Source organism: Haliaeetus albicilla, chromosome 6 (assembly GCF_947461875.1).
Source record: "Haliaeetus albicilla chromosome 6, bHalAlb1.1, whole genome shotgun sequence".
Taxonomy (NCBI): Eukaryota; Metazoa; Chordata; class Aves; order Accipitriformes; family Accipitridae; genus Haliaeetus; species Haliaeetus albicilla.
Window position 1 is genome coordinate 28,317,331 of NC_091488.1, and position 19,707 is coordinate 28,337,037.

Genomic DNA, 19,707 nt, shown 5'->3' on the forward strand with positions numbered 1-19,707 from the left:
TTGTTGCCTAGTCTAGTGCACAGACAATAGCGCCTGTGTGTTTAAACATTAGCTCTGAAATCTGCATAGTAATTTCCATCTACAGATAATCCATTATTCTCAGCTCCTGCATGAACAAAGAACTGCAAAACTACCACACAAATCCTTATGTTCCCAAAAATACACAGATTTATGAATGATCATAATCTAACAGAACCATGTAGCTCAAATAAACCTTACAGAAGAGCAGCAGTTTTCTGAACCCATTAGTGGAATGAGAGAAGATAAAAAGATCAGCTGTAACACAAGGGTAACGTACATGCCTACCATGCAGAATATTCCAACCTTATTCCAGCTTTTGTGACAGATAAATCATTTTAGAACTACCTTAACTGGAGACTTTTTTTTCCACATTAGTTATACTATCTAAATACATGGAAAGTACACATTGTCATGTTAGGTTCAGTTGTGTAAGCACCACAGAACAAAAACAAAACACCATGAAAGATTATTAGCAAAGTTACAGATGAGGCTGGGAGCAGTTCCATACGGATGAAGTCATCACTTATCATTATGTACACTTATGAATCAAGTTTGTAAATCTTTGCACTTTTCTTTTAAAGACAAGAATATACATACTCAAAAGCAAATCTTACAGGCAGGCAGAACAGTCCAGCTTCATGAACCTGTTTGGCAATCACACATTTTGATTGACAGTGACAACTGCATACATCTTTCTTTGAAACTGACCATGTAAAAGCACAATTAAGGAAATGGCAGTGTAAAAAAATTAAAAAATTAAAAAAAAAAGATTAAAACAAACTCACATTCTGCTCTGCCAGCATGAGTCTCATGGCTTTTCAGAAGACTCAGAACAACTACAGAACTACAGCAAATCATCTTACTAGTACATCAGTACCAAGAGTAATCAGTAGTCAAAAATTCTGCATACTAAACAAATTATGCATAACGCAATCTTTGCTTTATGGAGCTTATGTTTCAAAGAAAATGGTGAATGGAAAGAGAGAAAGTACTATAAGACCTGTACTTCAAAATAGGAGATATGACCAGTGACTATATAGGTGAACAGACAAAAAAGTCTTAAGTTTTTCCAAATGTGCTTAAGAATATATGCTTTTTGCTATTATGTTAATAATTATCAACACTTATCATTCACACCTCTTATCTCTACACTGAGCACAAAATATTCTACAGTAGGTGAGCTCAATAGTTTTGTAGAGCTCAACAGCTCAATGGAAATAACATAAAAGGTAAATTTAGCAACAATCAAAAAATCTAACCTACTTACATCTCAAAGCCATGGAAAATATTAAGTAACCATTCTGCAATCTCATACATTACTGTATAATCACTGTATCTGAGTTGCAGACAACTGTTTTCTTTCCTGCTCTGTAAAACAAAAACAGCTTTCTCATCCTTGGATGATTATTCCTAAATTTCAATTTATTACTGGGATGATTTCATAGGCCATAACAAAAAGCATAGAGATAAGCACACACATTGAGTAAGCATTTCCAGAGCATTTTTATGCATATCTTTGTTTCAGCAGACTTCTTGTTTACCTAAGCTGATTTTCAGCAGAAAAAAGAGGATTTTTTCAATGTGATAATTTTGTTGATGGGAGCCCTGAAAATATAGTAGCATTATACAAATGCTCCCAGTTTCTTAATTTTCCTAGTCTATAGATAATTTCAGTACATGTCTTTCCTTAAGAACTCATTACTGTCCCCCATTAGCATCTGGTATCTCTGGAGCTCAAGCTCTGACTGCAACAATTCAAATTCTCAGAAGTACATCTCTGACTAAAATCAGTATTCACCCAAAAATAATCAACTCTACTGGTAGTTAGTTGTCATTATGTATATCTGCACTAAGCGTAACAACTGTAGCATTTGACAGCTCAAAGACACTTTCCATTGATTTCTGAGAAGGATTTTATGCTCATGGATACTCACAAAATACAACTGATGATGAAATACAACTAAGTTTTACCTGCATCTGTATTTAGTTTAACTTACTTAATCTAAGCCCACTGCTCAATACCCTTAATTCCTAAAGGATAGACAGAAGTTTTACAAAGTTGCATGTACCATTAATAAAGCAACAAAAAAGATCACCTGAAAAGCCATGATTGAAAGGATCAAATCTCAATACCTTGGTGATTTTTGTGAATAGAATCTTAATCTTGAGTAGTTGCATCAAGTACAGAGAGACTTTATCTATACATTACTTATTTTTCAAATTATCAATATGTAAATACTGTATATTGTATCATGTCACAAGATGAAAACTATATCCACATTTCAGCCACATATGCCTGTTCCTAAGCATCACAGAGATGTTAATGTTTCACTCATTGAGGTCACTTTGCACAAGTAGATAAACTGAATCTGCTTCTTAGAACAATTAAAAGAAGATGAAGTTATTTAAAAGAAAACAAAAATGTCAACTGAGTAAGAAGGGTTACAAGAATTGGACAGAATAAGTCTAGAACCAACACCTTTAACTTTGATCCATGGGGCACAGGAGGATAACCATCTTGCCCAGGTGGAATGAACAACTCCCACTTCCCATATTCCATCTTCTTATATGGATGAGAAAATGGATTCCAGCCATCTGCAATATAAGAAATAATACTAAGTGTATTTATCTTAATATGTGTCCAATTACGAATCAAAGGTATAACAGTGTTTTCTGTTTCAGAATAATCTTCAGTGACAGCAGACACAAATACTTTTATATCTGATACTACTATACACATTCAAAAGAAGTTCAATAAAAGGTGTAAGATTTTCACTAGGAAACCATACTCCAATTCTAATTTGACAATGAATAAATTATTTCTACCTCACCTTCTTTGATCAAAGTCAAAATAACACCACCACCACCAGCCCCAAGCACTACTGATTTTAATACCACAAAGTCACGGTGGTATGAAAAATAATGGCTGAAGAGTAACGCTAAATATAGATTTAAAACCAAAAACCTCACATCCTAAACAAGCCAGTAGAAATATTTGTTATAACACTATGGGAAAAAAAACTAATCAGCAGCTGTTGATTATGGAGTAACCAAAAACAACCTCCATAAATTGAATGCTCAAACCAGGTTTGGATACACACACACTGCTCACCGACTCTCATTTTGGCAAGTTGATGTCCTATTAATAACACTCATTAAGTGTACAAAATAGGAAAAATAAAGGGCAAACTGCAGACAAACTTACTAACAATGGCTAAGAAACCACACAATGCTAGACAATAAAACACCACAGCCAGGAAATATGGCCTGAAATGCCACAGATTTAAGTAAGTCTTGAAGAAGATTCCTTTTTCATTAAAAAAGTTTACTGACCCAAGCTTACATTCCATAATTCGAGATTCTTTGTCCTCTTTGGATTCACTGAGCACTGGAGATGTGCAAGGTTGGTCATTATGATATGCCTAACTGAACACACATCTGTCAAGAAGGTCTTGTGTGTCTGCATGCATGTTCAAAGGTTAACTCATATGAATGAGACTGAATATAAAGCTTCTGAACTGACAGACTTAGGTATATGTAATCATTTCGAGGCTAGAAAGAAGTGGTAAACCAAGTTTTGTTCTGATTTTGGCTGGGATAGAGTTAATTTTCTTCCTAGTAGCTGGTATAGTGTTATGTTTTGGGTTCAGTATGAGAAGAATGTTGATAACACACTGATGTTTCAGTTGTTGCTGAGCAGTGTTTACACTAAGTCAAGAACTTTTCAGCTTCTCAGACTGCCCTGCCAGCGAGGAGGCTGGAGGGGCACAAGAAGTTGGGATGGGACATAGCCAGGGCAGCTGACCCAAACTGGCCCAAAGGGGTATTCCATACCATGTGACGTCATGTCCAGTACATAAAGTGGTTAAACCACAACAAGTTTGAAAATTACTTTTTTTTTTGCCTTGAAACATGTCTATCTCACATAGTTCTAGGCAACAGAGACTCCTAAGCTGACAAGAAACCAGTCAACACAGAAAAATTGAACTGCAAGACATTAAAGCAACACATGCTAATCTTTCTGCATGCTAATCTATTTGCGTGCCATGTCCTGCCATAAAAAAAAACCACACCGAAAAAACCAAACACCTCAATGAAAGAAGAAAAAGCAGCATTCAGTAACCTCCTATTTACAGGAGATACAATGAATAATCTTAAGCAGGTACTCTAAGACAGCTAACAAACTGTTCACGCCCTAAACTGTAGTTCCATGACTAGTTTAAGCTAGTATAAAACAATATGGCTACTAAACATGGTAGTCAGGGTTAAAAGCAATTCAGTAAAAAACTGGACATGCCACTGGAGCAGGATCATCACTTTTGGCACCATGGAAATCACAACAGGTGAGGTAGAGAAATAAAGAAGTTATTTTCATCAACATACATATTCTCCTAAACATCAGTAATCAAAAATATTATCTGCTGTGCAACAAAGATCATCTTCTCTAACGATATATGGACACCTTGAGTTTCAGAGAAAGACTAGGCTGCTTTCAAAGTAAATTGCTAGTTGCTCTTACACAGCTGTTTAATCCTGAGAACTGCCAATCTTTAAGGAACAAAACTGAAAGGCACAAATCAAACAGGCTAGACAATGTGACAAAAATAACTATGTAAGACAAATATTCTAGTACCTATTCATTTTACAGTAGAGAACAATGTCAAAACCAATGAAGACTTTATAATAAAACATTCCCCATGCTCAAAAACAGAAATACAATTAACTCAGTACTTTATTTAGATGATAGTTTTTAATCACAATTAAGGTATTTGGATAGTGCAGACAAAATACACACATTAACAGAAGGAAAATATTTACTAAACTATTGCTTGCTTAACAGCAGAAGAGCTTGTATATTAGTAAGATGTAGACGGGTCTTCCCCCTTGGTTTTACTCTGAAGCTTCAATTGAAAAAATAATTAAAAAACAGTACTAACATCTACTAAGACTACTAAGACCAACATCAAACAAACAATATCTTAGCAATAAAGCAATCCTCCTTAAAAGAACATTAAAACCACAAACACTATATATAGTGTTTGTACACTATAATACATATATTTAGTTTATTCCAGGGAATCTTAAAAAAGATGTATTCTACATGACTAGGATTTGGGGACTTGGAAAAAAATAGAGTTAAAACTGAAATTTTCTTTTAAACGGCAAACAGCCAAACTGTGTGAAATAAACAATTTGGGCAAAAAAATGGGAAAACAGAAAGAAGATGAAAAAAGTAACAAACTTCTTAAGAAGTTGAAAGAAGACTGCTTTAAGGAACCTGTTAGGATTTATAATAGTCAAGACCTTCCATCATGGTTTAACCCCAGCTGGCACCTAAGCACCACACAGCTACTTGCTCACTCCCCCACCCGGTGGGATGGGGAGAGAATCAGAAGGGTAAAAGCAAGAAAACTCATGGGCTGAGATGAGAACAGTTTAAATGATTGAAATAAAATAAAATTGTAATGAAAAGGAAAATAACAAAAAAAAAAGAAAGAAAACCCAAGAAAAACAGGTGATGCAAGTGAAAAAATTGCTCACCACCAACTGACCAACGCCCAGACTGTTCCCAGGCAGCAGCCCCCAACCTGCTTTCCCCCTAGTTTATGTACTGGGCATAACATCACATGGTATGGAATATCCCTTTGGTCAGTTTGGGTCAGCTGTCCTGGCTGTGTCCCCTCCCAGCCTCTTGTGCACCCCCAGCCTCCTCGCTGGCAGGGCAGTCTGAGAAGCTGAAAAGTCCCTGACTTAGTGTAAACACTGCTCAGCAACAACTGAAATATCAGTGTGTTATCAACATTCTTCTCATACTGAACCCAACACACAGCACTATACCAACTACTAGGAAGAAAATTAACTCTGTCCCAGCCAAAACTAGGACACCTTCTTATGGGAATTACCACCAACTCTTTCAACCTTCTTCCTCCCCATAGATATCTGATCATCTGCATCGCTTTTCATGAAACTCTTTCCAGTTGAGCTGTACCTCTTTATTACACTGCCAAAACTGAACCAAACATGCTAGGTGATGACTCACTAATACTGAGCAAAATGAAGTTAGAGCAAAAGTCTTAGGCACAATCTCTATAAAATTCACTGGGGGAAACTGCCTGAAGTCGAGTTCATTACGCATACCAAAACCACTGAATTCTTACATTATTAAAAAAAAATTCTCATGACCTCTGTTACAACCACCTCTCTTCCCTCCTTTAGGGGGAAGAATGGTTGCATCTCTACCCCTTTAGGCATCTCTGCTCTCTAGAGGCAGCTTTAACAATTCTGCCCAAGCTGCTTACACTTTCCCCTCCACCTGCTAGCAATACTGGATGCTCCTCTTAACCCTTCTTCTCAGCCACAGTCCTTCATTACTGATGTTCACAGTTCATGACTTAAGAATAAATGCAAAGCAATACCCATCTGTCCCAGACAGTCCTACTTAAAAACCTTTGTTTACTACTTACCCCTAGAAAGGAACTTATTTAGGAAGGTTATAAAAAAAAATATTGCTTTGTATTAAGGCAAGAGGCATAAAAAGTTAAAACACCCTGAAAACTGAAGGCTTCCTTCAAAGAAACAGCAGCTCAGGCTTCTCTCAGTTTTATTGCTTAGTTTTCAGATTTTTTGGCAAAACATAGCCAAAAATGTCTCAAGGGAAAAAAAAAACCAAACCCAACCAACCAAAAACTGAATAGCAGACTATTCAGAAGTTGAAAATGTAAAGGCAAAAGAAATACCTTAGTTTGAGAACAGGGACTTCAAAGACTCTGCTGATAGCTACCAACAGAAAAAGACTGAGAAGATTACCAGCAGAAGTTCAAATAATCAGCTTCAATAGGTTTTAGGAAAAAAGGACACCATCATGGAAAACCCATAAGCCATAGACAAAGACAAGAGCTTCTTTACAAAAGTTCAGGCCTCATATGTCTTAATCCAACACAGAAGACCTCAAATAGCCTGGTTCTTTTAGTTTCTCTCATCTCTCATTAGATCTTCCAAACACAGCCAATTATTTAAACATTACATCCTACCTCAGCAACATGAGGCACAAGAGAACTTCTTGCTCAGAACTACACCCTTAGCATGCTGAAGAATCATGAACTGAGCTTTAATCTAGAACTGAATTCAAATTATAATAGCTTGGATTCTACCATTTGTCATTAAAACTCAATTCCAATGCAATACTTCCAGCTAAATCTTAAGTGACTTGTTCCATCTCCTGGTTTTGTTTTCACATTAGCTGTATGGCTATACACTTGTCATGTGGCTCACAACTTAACTTGGAGTTTCATATCAGAAATTAACACTCCTCTTGCTTCTCATAGGGGAAAGGAATACTTCTTGCATATTGACCAAATCATTCACTTGTTCCAATGTAAGAGCTGATACATTAGTGCAATGTTTTAACTATTTTTTCAAAAGTGAAAAAACTTCATAACCTGAGGTTGAATTCTCCAGTGCAATAAACTCATCTCTTAGAGCAATTTTATTTCTACATTCCACATACTTCTGATAAACTGAAAGATGCTCAAAGAGAATAGAGTCCAGCAAGCATTCATACAGCTTCCTTGAGGAAGATACCAAACAAAGAGCAGTTCAGACAAGGGAAGGGGCATCAAAATCCCACTATCCCACAAAATGCCTTTATACCATTTGCTTGGAATAAGAAACCAGAACGTAAATGGAGATATTCTCTAAGGACACTATACTGTTCTACGTAGTAGCCAGTTAGGTCATCTTCCTTCAACATTGCCCGATTTCCAACAGCTCAATAGCTGGGTCATTAACATAATCTGCTTAAAAAGTGATTAAACAGCTCAAACACTGACATACAAACAAACTTCTCAGATAGGATGTCTCCCTGGATATTAATAGCAGCTTATAATTCAGTCAACTGCCTTCAGTTGTCTGCAGCCACAGAAGTATAGCACTCATGAAATCTAGGTATTTTCCTATTAAAATCTTTGAAGAAAGTAGTAAGAAGTTCAGTATCACATCATAGTAGTATCTAGACTCCACTTCAGTAAAAGTTTGAGTCAAGTCTGGGGAAACAAACAAACAAAATCAACATTCTAAGATATGAAAAGTTTCAAGTCAGCTGTCAGATATCCAGATTATGAGGGCTAGTGGCTTAAATTCCCCTGTCTTTGCTCTGAAGGAAGCCTGTCAAAACTTAAATAAGAAATAAAACTTCCCCCAAAACCAGCCACCCCACCCTCCCTCCCTCCACCCTCCAGCCCCAGCAGAAGCCTTCCCCACTAGTGCAAGAAAAAGGAAGCAGAAACAAAACCAAACAGACATTCCAGAGTGATCAACATTTTAGATCTAACATTAGCTGGGAGGGAAGGGAAGGCAGAGAAAAACAAAAAGGGAACTGAAGAACAGAAACCACAAGTATGACAATGTATTATATCAAATACTGACTCACAAATTAGCATATACATACTTAATCTTTCAAGCTTCTTAAAGCCAGTAACTTTTTTTTTAAATTAAAATATTGTTTACAGATAACCTACTGAGTCTCTGCATGGCCAAATATTTTTTTGAATGTTCTAATTCCCAAAGAAATTCTGTGGGCTACCCTGAAAACTTGCAGTTCAGTGACTTACTTTGAAATAGTCGATTGTAAAGTAGCAATAAATTGCCAGTAGCCACCGAGTTCCTCAGCATACAGCAAACAAATAAGATATTCAGTGTGTTATCACTGAGATTTTTTAAGGTAGCTATAATGTTGATCCTGCTAGTATCAGAAATTCAGCTGACTAATTGCCTCATACACTCGATTTACTGAGATGCTAAGAGTACTGATCAACAAATCTTAATGGTTCTGGACGTTCATTTAATACTTTTCGGATAGAGTAAAGCATCATACCAGAATACCAACAGATATAATATCTTTTTCTCTCTAATTATGGAGTTTCAAAGAAGAGACAAAAAAGAACTCTGGAAGTATTGGGATTTTCTTCCATTTGTGTTTTTCTTTCTCCAATCCAAATACAGATTTGTGTGCTATTACTAGATTCCAGCTTTTTTCAAGAATGCACAGTGATACCAAGAATTATTCTATAAATACGAGCCATCTCATTCATTACAAGTGTCTCAGAATGAGGTACAAAAATACCATAATTTGGGCCAAAATATCTTAATATCAAAGCTTTCATTGTCTGCTATAAGGCATAAAAGTCATTCACAAAAAACTTTACATTTGCAGGACTGAAGCTTCAAATGTATACAATTACAGAAATAAATTAGTCATGTTTATTTTAAGCACAGTTCACAATAAAGCTATTATCAACTATTATCAGCTTAATAATAAATTCTGAAAGAAGTTTAAGTTCTCTGTAACACAGCCTGCACTTGCCATTATAATTTTTACTAGTTTTTTGATCCTCGAAAACTTATCAGATTAAATAGCAGGGACTAACATTTTGTGTCAATTTTTGTGTCTTTCCATCAAACATCTAAGAGATTTGCAGACAACAAAAGTAAAAAACTGAGAAAACACTGCTATCCCCATCTCCTTACAACAGAGAGAAAAAACAAAGCATGAATTGACTGGTTTTATGTTCTATACCATCATATTTCAGTTTAAATGACAGCAGCTCTTTAGGTTTTAAGTCCCATGTTTGTTTCTTTGTATAAGATTTCCAACTTCCCCCCATGGTTCAATTACATATCTCTTTATAAAAAGTTTTATGAAAAAATTCTTATTAAAAGCAATCCTGACACTTACTTTAAATACAATATAATCATAAATTTAGTTTGAGACTTTAACCTGCTTGAAAACTTAAAGGAAGGTTAAAGGGATTCAGTTTTAATTAAACATATCTGTAGCAACCTGAATCTAAATCTTAGGGTTTAGCAACCCAATTTCTCATCAGAATATTATTAAAGCTCATCTGAATTGAATGACAATTTTCCATTCCTCTAGGCTTTCTGAGTACATTATCTTGCCCTGTGGGAATGAATACGTTCTTGTGACTGATGAATATGATATATAGGACAAACACAGTTTTTCCACATTAAAATGAATTTCTTTTTAGTCTTTTGACTTCTTACTGCCACATGTCATTAGCATCTAGATACAACTACTCTAAGATATTAGTCCTAAATTTCTGCTTCATATCATATATTACATGAAATATTTTAAATGAAGTAGAGTTTAGAAAACCATTCCAGTTTTTAGCTACTATATTCTGGTATATGTGCACTTCCCCCCCTAGTCTGCCAAGCCAATTTACAAGTTATATCTTCTTTTCAAAATATTAGACATTAATTTCATTAAAAAGTCTGGTTTTAAAATGGCCATCTGTTACAATACATACTTAAAACAAACGCATTCTAGTCTCCAACTGTGTTGAGTAATTTAACTTAAAGACTATTATACCCATCACAACACATAAAAACCTTGAGCAATGGGTGGGGTTGCAGTGAGTAGAGGAGGGGTAAGGAGGAGAATCTTCTGTGTGTTTGTACATATAAAGTTGAGCTATTAAAATAACCTCATCTCGTCTTGCAGCCAGTATTGATAGCTGAAATCACTATTATCTAGCAGTAGGTGAACTACACTCATGATTCATTATTCAGTTTTGAATCAGAGGACATATGCGATTCCCATATTAAAATTCAAGTACTACACTAACCTATTTTATCAATGTCTATTTCAATGAAAAGACAAGGAGTATTTCAAGGAAAGCTACTCTATCATTCACTAGGTTAACCACATCAAACAGGATCATGGCTGAAAACAGCATTGCACTAACTTTTCTGTTTGTCTTCTGCATCAAAACCAAAGTATTTTTATAAAAATAATCATTTTCTGTAGACTCAAATTATCACAGTGAATAGTGGACACAGACCCTCCCATTGAGTTCTTAAAGAAAAAGAGAAAATAGAAATTTCTGACAATTAAAATAGATGTATTTTATGACTGTTTGGAAACTGAAGCACAATGTGAGTATTTAAACTCTTTTGCTTATTCTATTTATTAGTGTATTGATCTTAGGACTATTGAAAAAAAACCAGTACTAAAACAGATAGCAATGAAGCACTAAAAAAACCTTAGCAATGGATCTGAAAAACACTGCCAGGGTAGTCCATTTATTTCTGCGCACATTTTCACAGAAGCTTAACCACAGTACTTCAGAAAGCACCACCAGATACTACTATGGCATATGTAATGAGTCTTATCATTTTGAAGTTATACAAGCACATACAATTTCAAGTTTATGACTTCTTTCCTCAAATACAGAGTTTGTCCTTTTAATAGTTTCTTCAAACAGGGCTAAGAAAGAAGGCAAACTCAACATTTAACTTTCTGTTTAAGCAGAAGTAGTTAACTGCCTCAAATTGGCAATTTATATACTTTTTGGTAATATAAATACACACACTGAACATTCACCAGATCAGTATTTCCACAAAACAAAAGTTGGATAAATAACACTGCATACTTCTGAAATGCAGTTAAATGAACAAAATCATTTCACAGATAAAGTCCCAGTTCACTAAGAGCCAGCAATGAAATTCCTAGTACCTTGATAGACTAACACCTAATCCTGAAGAAGGGATAGAGTAGAGAGATGAAAGGGAAAAAAAGAACAAAACTCCTCAAACACCCCCCCCCCCAAAAAAAAAAAGAGAGAGTAAAATTAGTATTACAGGATTTAAGAGCAAAAATGCATGTCACGTCCATTTAAGAATTTGCAGAACATGATTTGAGTGTAGCGAGCATTCTGAATAAGGAGCAAATTTATAATTTTGTCTCAAGTTCAAAGGGAATCATCTTCCTGGTTCTCAGAGTAAGCAATGCAATTACTCCATGCAATCCTGCCACCATCCTGTTTTGCTACCATCCTTCCCTCTCCTCCCCTCAAAACAGAGCACCACCTATTCTTTCACAAGTAGGTAGTTTGATTTTAGGATACCATTTTCCAGCAGGACTTTTGTCTACACTCTCATGATGAGTGGGAATTCCAAAGGGCCTTGGTCCTTGGGCAACACTGTTGTTAGATCAGTAAAAGAAGATAAAGCAGATTATTCTACTGTTATTTCTTCTCCTCTGCATACAGTTTTATAGAAGCTTAACCGTAGAGCTTCAGGAAGAACCTCAGGTGGCTTAGACATAGCCTAAAGTTGCAGCGTGATCAGACTAGAACCTTTACATTGCCTTATGGGTATTTAAAAAAGAAAAGATATGCCTAATACTGACCATACAATAGAAACACATACATTCTTAGGCTACTGCAATGTAGAGTAAAATATTATTAGATTAAGCTGTGACATGCATTTTTACTATCAGAATTTCATCATTGCTACAAAATTGTCTTTAAGTGAAGAGGATACTCATCTGAAACATAGTGCAGGAAAGAAGAAATATTCCTAAAAATACTTACTGAAGTCACCTGCGAGAAACACTGCTTCTGCTCCCGGTGCCCACTCTTTGCAATATATTCCGCCATCAACAAATTGGTTAACGCCAAAGGTTTTGTAACTTTTTGAAAATTTATCAAGGCCTCCTTCATTTTCCTCAATGTTCTTCAAGCGGTTATAAAACAGAGAATACCTTTCAATGAAAATAGATAAAAGATTTTTTTAGAAAGTTTAGTAAGTGCCTTGCATTAACAAGTGTAAGAACATTAAAAAAATATTGAGACACACCATCACACTACATCCTAAACCGGTAGTATCAGATTCACCGTCCTCTACAGAAATAGAAAAAACATCAAATACAACCATACAATTTTTCCATGGTTGTTACACAGTGCAAAGTTGCAATCTTCACGTTTGTCTGTATTTTCTCTACTTTATGGGAAGTTTGCACTTTTAAGTCTAAGACTACAACTCCTGATTGGCAGTCAAGAAATCATAGTATAACTACACAACAGGAAAACTTCACACTCTGAATAGCCTAGCACTTTTTCCTCCATCTTATTAATATCAGCCATAGGCCTCCTAGGGAGAATTGTATAGGCCTGCTACATCTCTCACAGCCAGTTTTAATAAACAGACAATCTCAGGACACTGAGAAGTCTGCAGTACAGCATATAAGTATGGAGAAACTAGTCCGACACTTACAGAAAGCAGCTCCTTCGGCAACCTCTTTACAGAGACCATCAGCAAGACTTTGCAGTCCCCTGACACTTCAATGATTTGGAAAACAAAATTACCACTTCATGGAAGTAATTATTTGGACCATACCCTACTTATACCAGTAGGGATTGAAATCATAGAATCATTTAGGTTGGAAAAGACCTTCAAGATCATTGAGTCTAACCATCAACCATGCCCACTAAACCATGTCCTGAAGTACAACACTCACTTTTTGAGTATCTCCAGGGATGGTGACTCAACCACTTCCCTGGGCAGCCCATTCCAATGTTTGACAACACTCTTAGTAAAAAAATTTTTCCTAATATCTAACCTAAATCTCCCTTGTCTCAACTTGAGGCCATTTCCTCTTGTCCTATCTCCAGCCACCTGACAGAAGAGATCAGCACCCACCTCACTACAACCCCCCTTCAGGTAGTTGTAGAGAGCAATAAGGTCTCCCCCTCAGCCTCCTCTTTTCTAGACTAAACAGCCCCAGTTCCCTCAGCTGCTCCTCATAAGACTTGTGCTCCAGGCCCCTCACCAACTTGGTTGCCCTCCTCCGAACACACTCCAGGAACTCAATGTCTTTAAATGCCCTAAACCTCTAACGTAAGAATTTGCTAGTAACAGCTTGGAGGTTTTCAACACATTTTCTCAAAGAAGCTCCCGACAATTCAAGAAACACACATCAGGTATACAATATAAACAAGAGGGTCAACTTTAACTCCTCAGATGTGAGCTATTATGTGAAGAAGCAGAGCTAAAAGCTTCAGTTAAGCATTTAATTAATGCTAACTGTATGGGGGTTTTGTTTTAGATAAGAAATCCCCAATTTAAATTAGAAATGTGTTTGTGTTCTCCATAAATGGAAAAGTCTTCTGAAATGTATGAAAACTAACAACAATCCCAGCAAGAACATCTTGTCTGCCTCATTACACTTACTTTATTTTGAAAAAGGAAATAGAAACAGTAAAGAAGCAAAGCAGCACTATGGGATGGCACCTTATTGGTTTAAAAGAAAAAAAATAAAAGAGGTAGCCTGTTTGCAGTGTCAGGACTTTGACCCCGCTCCGTGATTTGTTTTAAAGTTTTGTTTTAGAATTAGCCCTTCATTAGTTCAAAGTAGAAGATTAAAATGTCTGTTTACTGGTTAAGGTAAAATAACATTACTTGTATTAATTTAGAGTACTATGACTGCTTTCAAGGTTCATCTCCCAGCAAGTTTTTATTATTAAGACTGATGCTTACTTTTAAAGACAGCAAGATTTCAAAATGTCTCAGGATACACTATAGCAAATATACTTAAATCTTTTGCCCATCCACCTGCATCTTTCCTTTAAAATTTGCTCATGGGTATAATCCTCAGAAGTGCCTTACTAACTACTAATGCTCTGATAATCAATTTCATTTATAGTTCTTGAGGAAGAATATTTTGTAAGATTTCCAAGTATAAGTTTATTACATATATACACAAACCCAGTTGACTGACTTCAGTTTGAACCAACTGCAATCAAAGATTTATAAATAAAATTTAAATACAGAAACACAGAGCAAGTCACAAACAGCCTCAAAAGTTCAACATATGACATTGGGTAAAGTCAAAATTACTCCATTATTGAACAGTTCTCCTTGGGAAAAAAAAAAGTCTTTTGATTTGTATAACTTTAAAATTTAAGCCTTCCTTTAAAATATATCAGTTCTATTATACAAGAAGGTAGTGCTATCTGCAAATTCCTATTTCTCAGCCATACCTAAGCGGTTTCAAAATTGCTGCCTGTCACGTGAATTTATTTTTAACTAGTTCCACTGCTGCTGAAGCAAAAACCCTTCTGTATATGCTATAGGTAGCTGTTGTAACTCCAGAAAAGATCTAACTGAAGCAATGAGTTTGACACACTTGAAATAGAAAAGGTGTTCTGGAATAGGTTATCTACTTAAAATTAATCTTTTTCTCCCCATTCTTGGTACAAATACATATTCACAGCTTTAAGAACACCTTTGTCTGGATGGGGTATTTCCCACATTCATGAAGAAGTGGACGAAGTGGTAAGCTTCATCTTTAAACAAAAGTCAGTCATACAAATCTTTGAAAGCTGAAGAAGGAAATGATACATTTATTAACAGAGAGGAACAGCAGGTCACAGAGAAGGACTGAAATCTCTGCAGAAAAGAAAAAGGCTATCATATACTTCATATAACCTGGAGGCACACGCATGCTGATGGCCTACTGCTCTTCCTCGATGAGTCCTCCCTGGCAAAGAAGAATCAAGCCCATTCATCTCATTCCAAAGAAATAAGCATCAAACAAATTCAGGATTTGAGAGTGGCTTTATGGGGTCGGAGGAATGACAATGGACTTTCAGAAAGCAATTATGTGATTTATATCTTTGGGAAATATCACTGACAGTAATACACACGTTGTAAGCTCTGGATTCTTGTTACAGAAGCACTGAGAGTACATCCACTGTTTCAATTTTTGTCTTTCAGTAAATTCAAAGTTTAAGCAAATAAAGACACCATGACACTTAATATGTGAAATGATGATGAGTATTGCTGAAAAAAAAAAAAGATTACTCTTTTTGCTCACTTTGCAATAGTGGTGAGCAAGATTACATGCTCAATAAAAATCATTTATTTTGGAGGATGGGCAGGGTCAAGGAAGGGAGCAGAGTTGAAAAGTTGTTGACCGGGGATGTAAAACACTATTACAATAATAGCTTTTTATATAGGACAGATTTTGAACAAGTAATACAGCATCATGTACACTGAGTAACAATGCTCCTTCATTTTATACACAAGGACACTGCTTGTCACAGAGCAAATTCAGGTTATTACTGTTGCATCATCATTGCAGAAATCATGATTTTTGAAACTAGTACTCTCCATAATTGTTTAATTTATAATCTAGAAAGCATTCAGATTTAATTTTTTTTAACCACCTCCTGGAATTATCAAATATAGATTTGATGTTTGCTCAAAATTCACAAAAAAACCACTAGCTTCTGAAATGGATCAATTACTTGTGTTTCATCTCCCGAGAGGAGTTTTTAGAATAGTTCACAGCACATCTGGGCACAGAACAAGGTTACTTGTCATAGAAGGTCTTGTAAAACAGCAGAAGCATAGTTCTGTATCCTGTTGCTGCTTTAAAGTTAAGCACATGCTCATGATCCAGATTTAGGAAACTTAAGGTTTTGCTTTCACATAAATTTTGGCTTTCATTTCTACATTACTGAAGCTTGTTAAACTTTTTTTTTTATCTTCCAAACTGAAACCCTAGGATTACACAGAAAACAACAGGAAAAAAAATTTTGTTCAGCAATACCAAAGATTTAATATTGTTCACTAATAGCATCCCAATGTTTAAAGAGAAGAGACAGACATGAAATTTTTAAGACAGCATTCGTGATCCCCTCTTAACACTGAAAGTTATGTCATGTTCAGTTATGCATATATAATCACATGACATATATAGTCAGACAGGCTCTGGACACATGGGACACATTTCAAAGGTGACACAATCTTGTAAAATTCTGGAGATGTGAACAGAGTCAACAACAGCGTCCAGAGCAACAAGTCAGGACAAAAGGCTGACTTCTGCCTTCATACTTCTCAAGTGTTCACAGCTTAATGAGCAACTGCAAAGTCATAAGATTTTTCTGCCTACTTCCCTGCATTAAAGTTGACACTGAAGAAGATTACAAGGTAAAAACTGTACCCAGGTATCCCTTGAAAAGTACAACCATTACCTTTGGGGAAAAAAAAAACTAAATAGAGCAACAACAGGATCCACAGAACTTCAGGTACAGAGGGTCTGAAGTAACTGGAAAAAAGTTGTACATTAAGTTGCTCACTATGCCCAGGTACAACACCACACATCTGACAAGTGCAGAAGGGGGCTGCTTTTGGTGTATTCCTTGCTCCTGGAGTTAAAAGCAAGTTTTTTAATTCAAGTTCCATATCCATTCATGTCACCTCTGCTAACAGACCAATAGGGTTTAAAACTAAAATACCAAAACTAGATGTTTTCATCAGACTTACTGGAAAGAAAAGACTTCACAGTCTTAGCATTTCCCCAAGCACACAAACACCCAGCTTGGAACAAGACATTTGGTAACAGAATAGCTCTTCTACAGCAGCTCCCCCCAACCTTCACTATTTCACTGTGAAACACTGGTAATGGTAAACATCATTTGAAACAGGGTCACAACAGTCTTTTCCTATTGTTACATTCATAATTTGTAACACAGCATTGCTTTAAATCCCATGCTTTATATGCAGCTTTGTTTAAAGCCCTACAATGGAAGTGTAGGAATTGGCTGACTTTCTGTAAAAGCAGGATTAAAACATCAAACATGAATTAGTATAATGGCTATCCAGAAAGCAAGTATCTTCCCAATAAAATAACCTTCATAGTGAAGGAGCAAAGACAATATTAACTCAGAAGCCACTTCCACGGTTTATATTTCAGGTGAGCTCTTATTCCTCACACTTCTATCACTAAAACACCCTCAAATATTTTGTCTTATGGATACCTAGAGATCTAAAACTTGTACAGTAGAAGTATACAGTTATCAGAGAAAAAGATAGCCTGAAATCTTTCAATTCATTGCAAAGCTATACAGTTCTTATCCAAAGAAATAATATTCTATTTATTTGATAACCATGGTGTATACAAAACCCTCCTGATGCTACAGTTCCTATCACCACTGACTTCATTCAGCTATTGATGCCATTAAAAGTCTCAGGCACATATTAAAATTAGTAGTTTCAATATGGAACATAAGAATAAAAAAGTTAGGCCTCCCTTTCCTCCCCAAGGTCAACTGCCTTAGTGAAATAAGACTTTTGGCAGACTATTGAAGTAGTCTGACGGTAACTCAGAATACTGAATTAGGGCTCCACATAAAGCCTTCAAGTCTTTATTCTTCCAAGCAACCAGAGATACTAATTCCCTCCTGGCCACCTGATAAAATGACAAAAGGTACTCAAATATTTTAAACTTTTAGATTTAATCAGACAAGCTTCAGTTTCTTAGGCATCACAGTAGTCTAAACAAACTACCATAACAGCCTTAGCAGCATACAAGATACACTCATTTAACCTGTCTGGTGCTGAACTCCAAGATGGCTGCAAAGCTTCAAGACATTTTATGTCCATTCTCATACCTTTTTATGAAGCTGTAGTTATTGCAGTTTATAGAACAGTCAATCAGCTTAATTTAAGACCTGTGGTGTCAACGCTGAAAGTAATCATTTTAGTCCCTCTTCTGCTTATGATGCTCGTTTTAGTAGCCATTCATCTTTTAGATTCTGTTTGTCCACACCAGCTTTTGTGTCAACTTATTTCTACAATATTGGCCCCTTACTGATGCTAATTTATTCAAAACATGAAAGCAAATAGGAAAGACTTTGATAATGGTATCTGGCATCCATATGGAAAGCCCAATTCTGCAGATATGAAAGGGAAAAGGATATGAAAGGGAAAAGGATATGAAATAAAATGTCCAGTAAGGTACTACCTGTAGCCAAATCCTCCCATGTTCCCAATAAATACAAACATTTACAGTAATGTCAGTGTTAAAAATAAAGCTACAGTCCAAAAGGAAAGAAAAAAACCTCTCAGCTACTTAAGTCTGTTACATTTCTTCACATTTCTTCTTCTAATGTAGGTGTTCGAAAAAACTAAAATATCAAAAGCAGAAAGGGAAAAATAGCTTGTTTTCTCCCCTTCCTCCTCATTTAAACAATAAACCTTAACAAAAAAACTGGTTTAGATTTTGAGATACCACTTATCCTATTTATTGGCTTAATCCTGAAGCCTCTTAGGGGAATGCTGCCTCTTATTTTCAACCCACCACTCTTCCCTTCCACAGAAGCAGCTGTATCAGCATTATTGTAAAACAAGGAATAAGAAAGCAAAGGGGCCATCAAATCCTGCCCTGTACCATCAGTGACCATCAGACCATCATGAACAACCCTATTAATAAAATTACTGAGGTTTCTGAACTCCATTTTCAAAACTGTCTTGGGTCCCCCTACACTTATTACTATGACTGGAAAACTGTTACAGTGCTTTGCGGAAATCATAGGATCTTCCCAACATCCCCACGCAGCAGCTCTGTTCGAGGTCTAACATACCATCACCCTGTGCTCCAAAATTACACTGACATGAGATTCTTCTGCAGCTTTCCAGTAATAGTACTAAGGGGTAAAGAACAGGGCTCTGCTGACTTCTCTGAGTATTTTTAGTTTGGGAGTTTTGATTTTAAAGCATTCATACATCTTGTAAACAAAAATGCAAACCATCACACCTCTGGAATGATATTGAGATTGCATGCTGTGCTCAGAGTTGTTGAATGAAGCTCACTGTGACAGTGCAGGAAGACTGGGGCCAGTGGTGGGGAAAAAAAAGTCGGGCAGTGTGAAATTCATGCACCTACTGATGTGGACAGACCATCAAAACATTCCCTGTTTTGATATAGACCCACTCTATCTTATGATCCCTGTGGACAATCAAAAGGGTTAAAAAACTATAACAAAAACCCCAAATCATCAATGGAGATGCACCATGCTTTCACCAACATAACACCATTTA

At 36.1% G+C, this 19,707-nt stretch overlaps 1 protein-coding gene across 4 annotated transcripts in view; it reads right to left on the reverse strand.

Moving 5' to 3' along the window:
• The window catches only part of GBE1 (1,4-alpha-glucan branching enzyme 1), a 187,227-nt gene that overhangs the window by 121,567 nt on the left and 45,953 nt on the right, over positions 1-19,707 (reverse strand). For all 4 annotated transcript variants that reach the window (XM_069785389.1, XM_069785386.1, XM_069785388.1 and 1 more), the window contains exons 2-3: positions 12,414-12,583; positions 2,501-2,616 (exon numbers count right to left, since the gene is read on the reverse strand). In XM_069785389.1, coding sequence (XP_069641490.1) covers positions 2,501-2,616; positions 12,414-12,583 — 286 coding nt within the window. The remainder of the gene's footprint in view (positions 1-2,500; positions 2,617-12,413; positions 12,584-19,707) is intronic.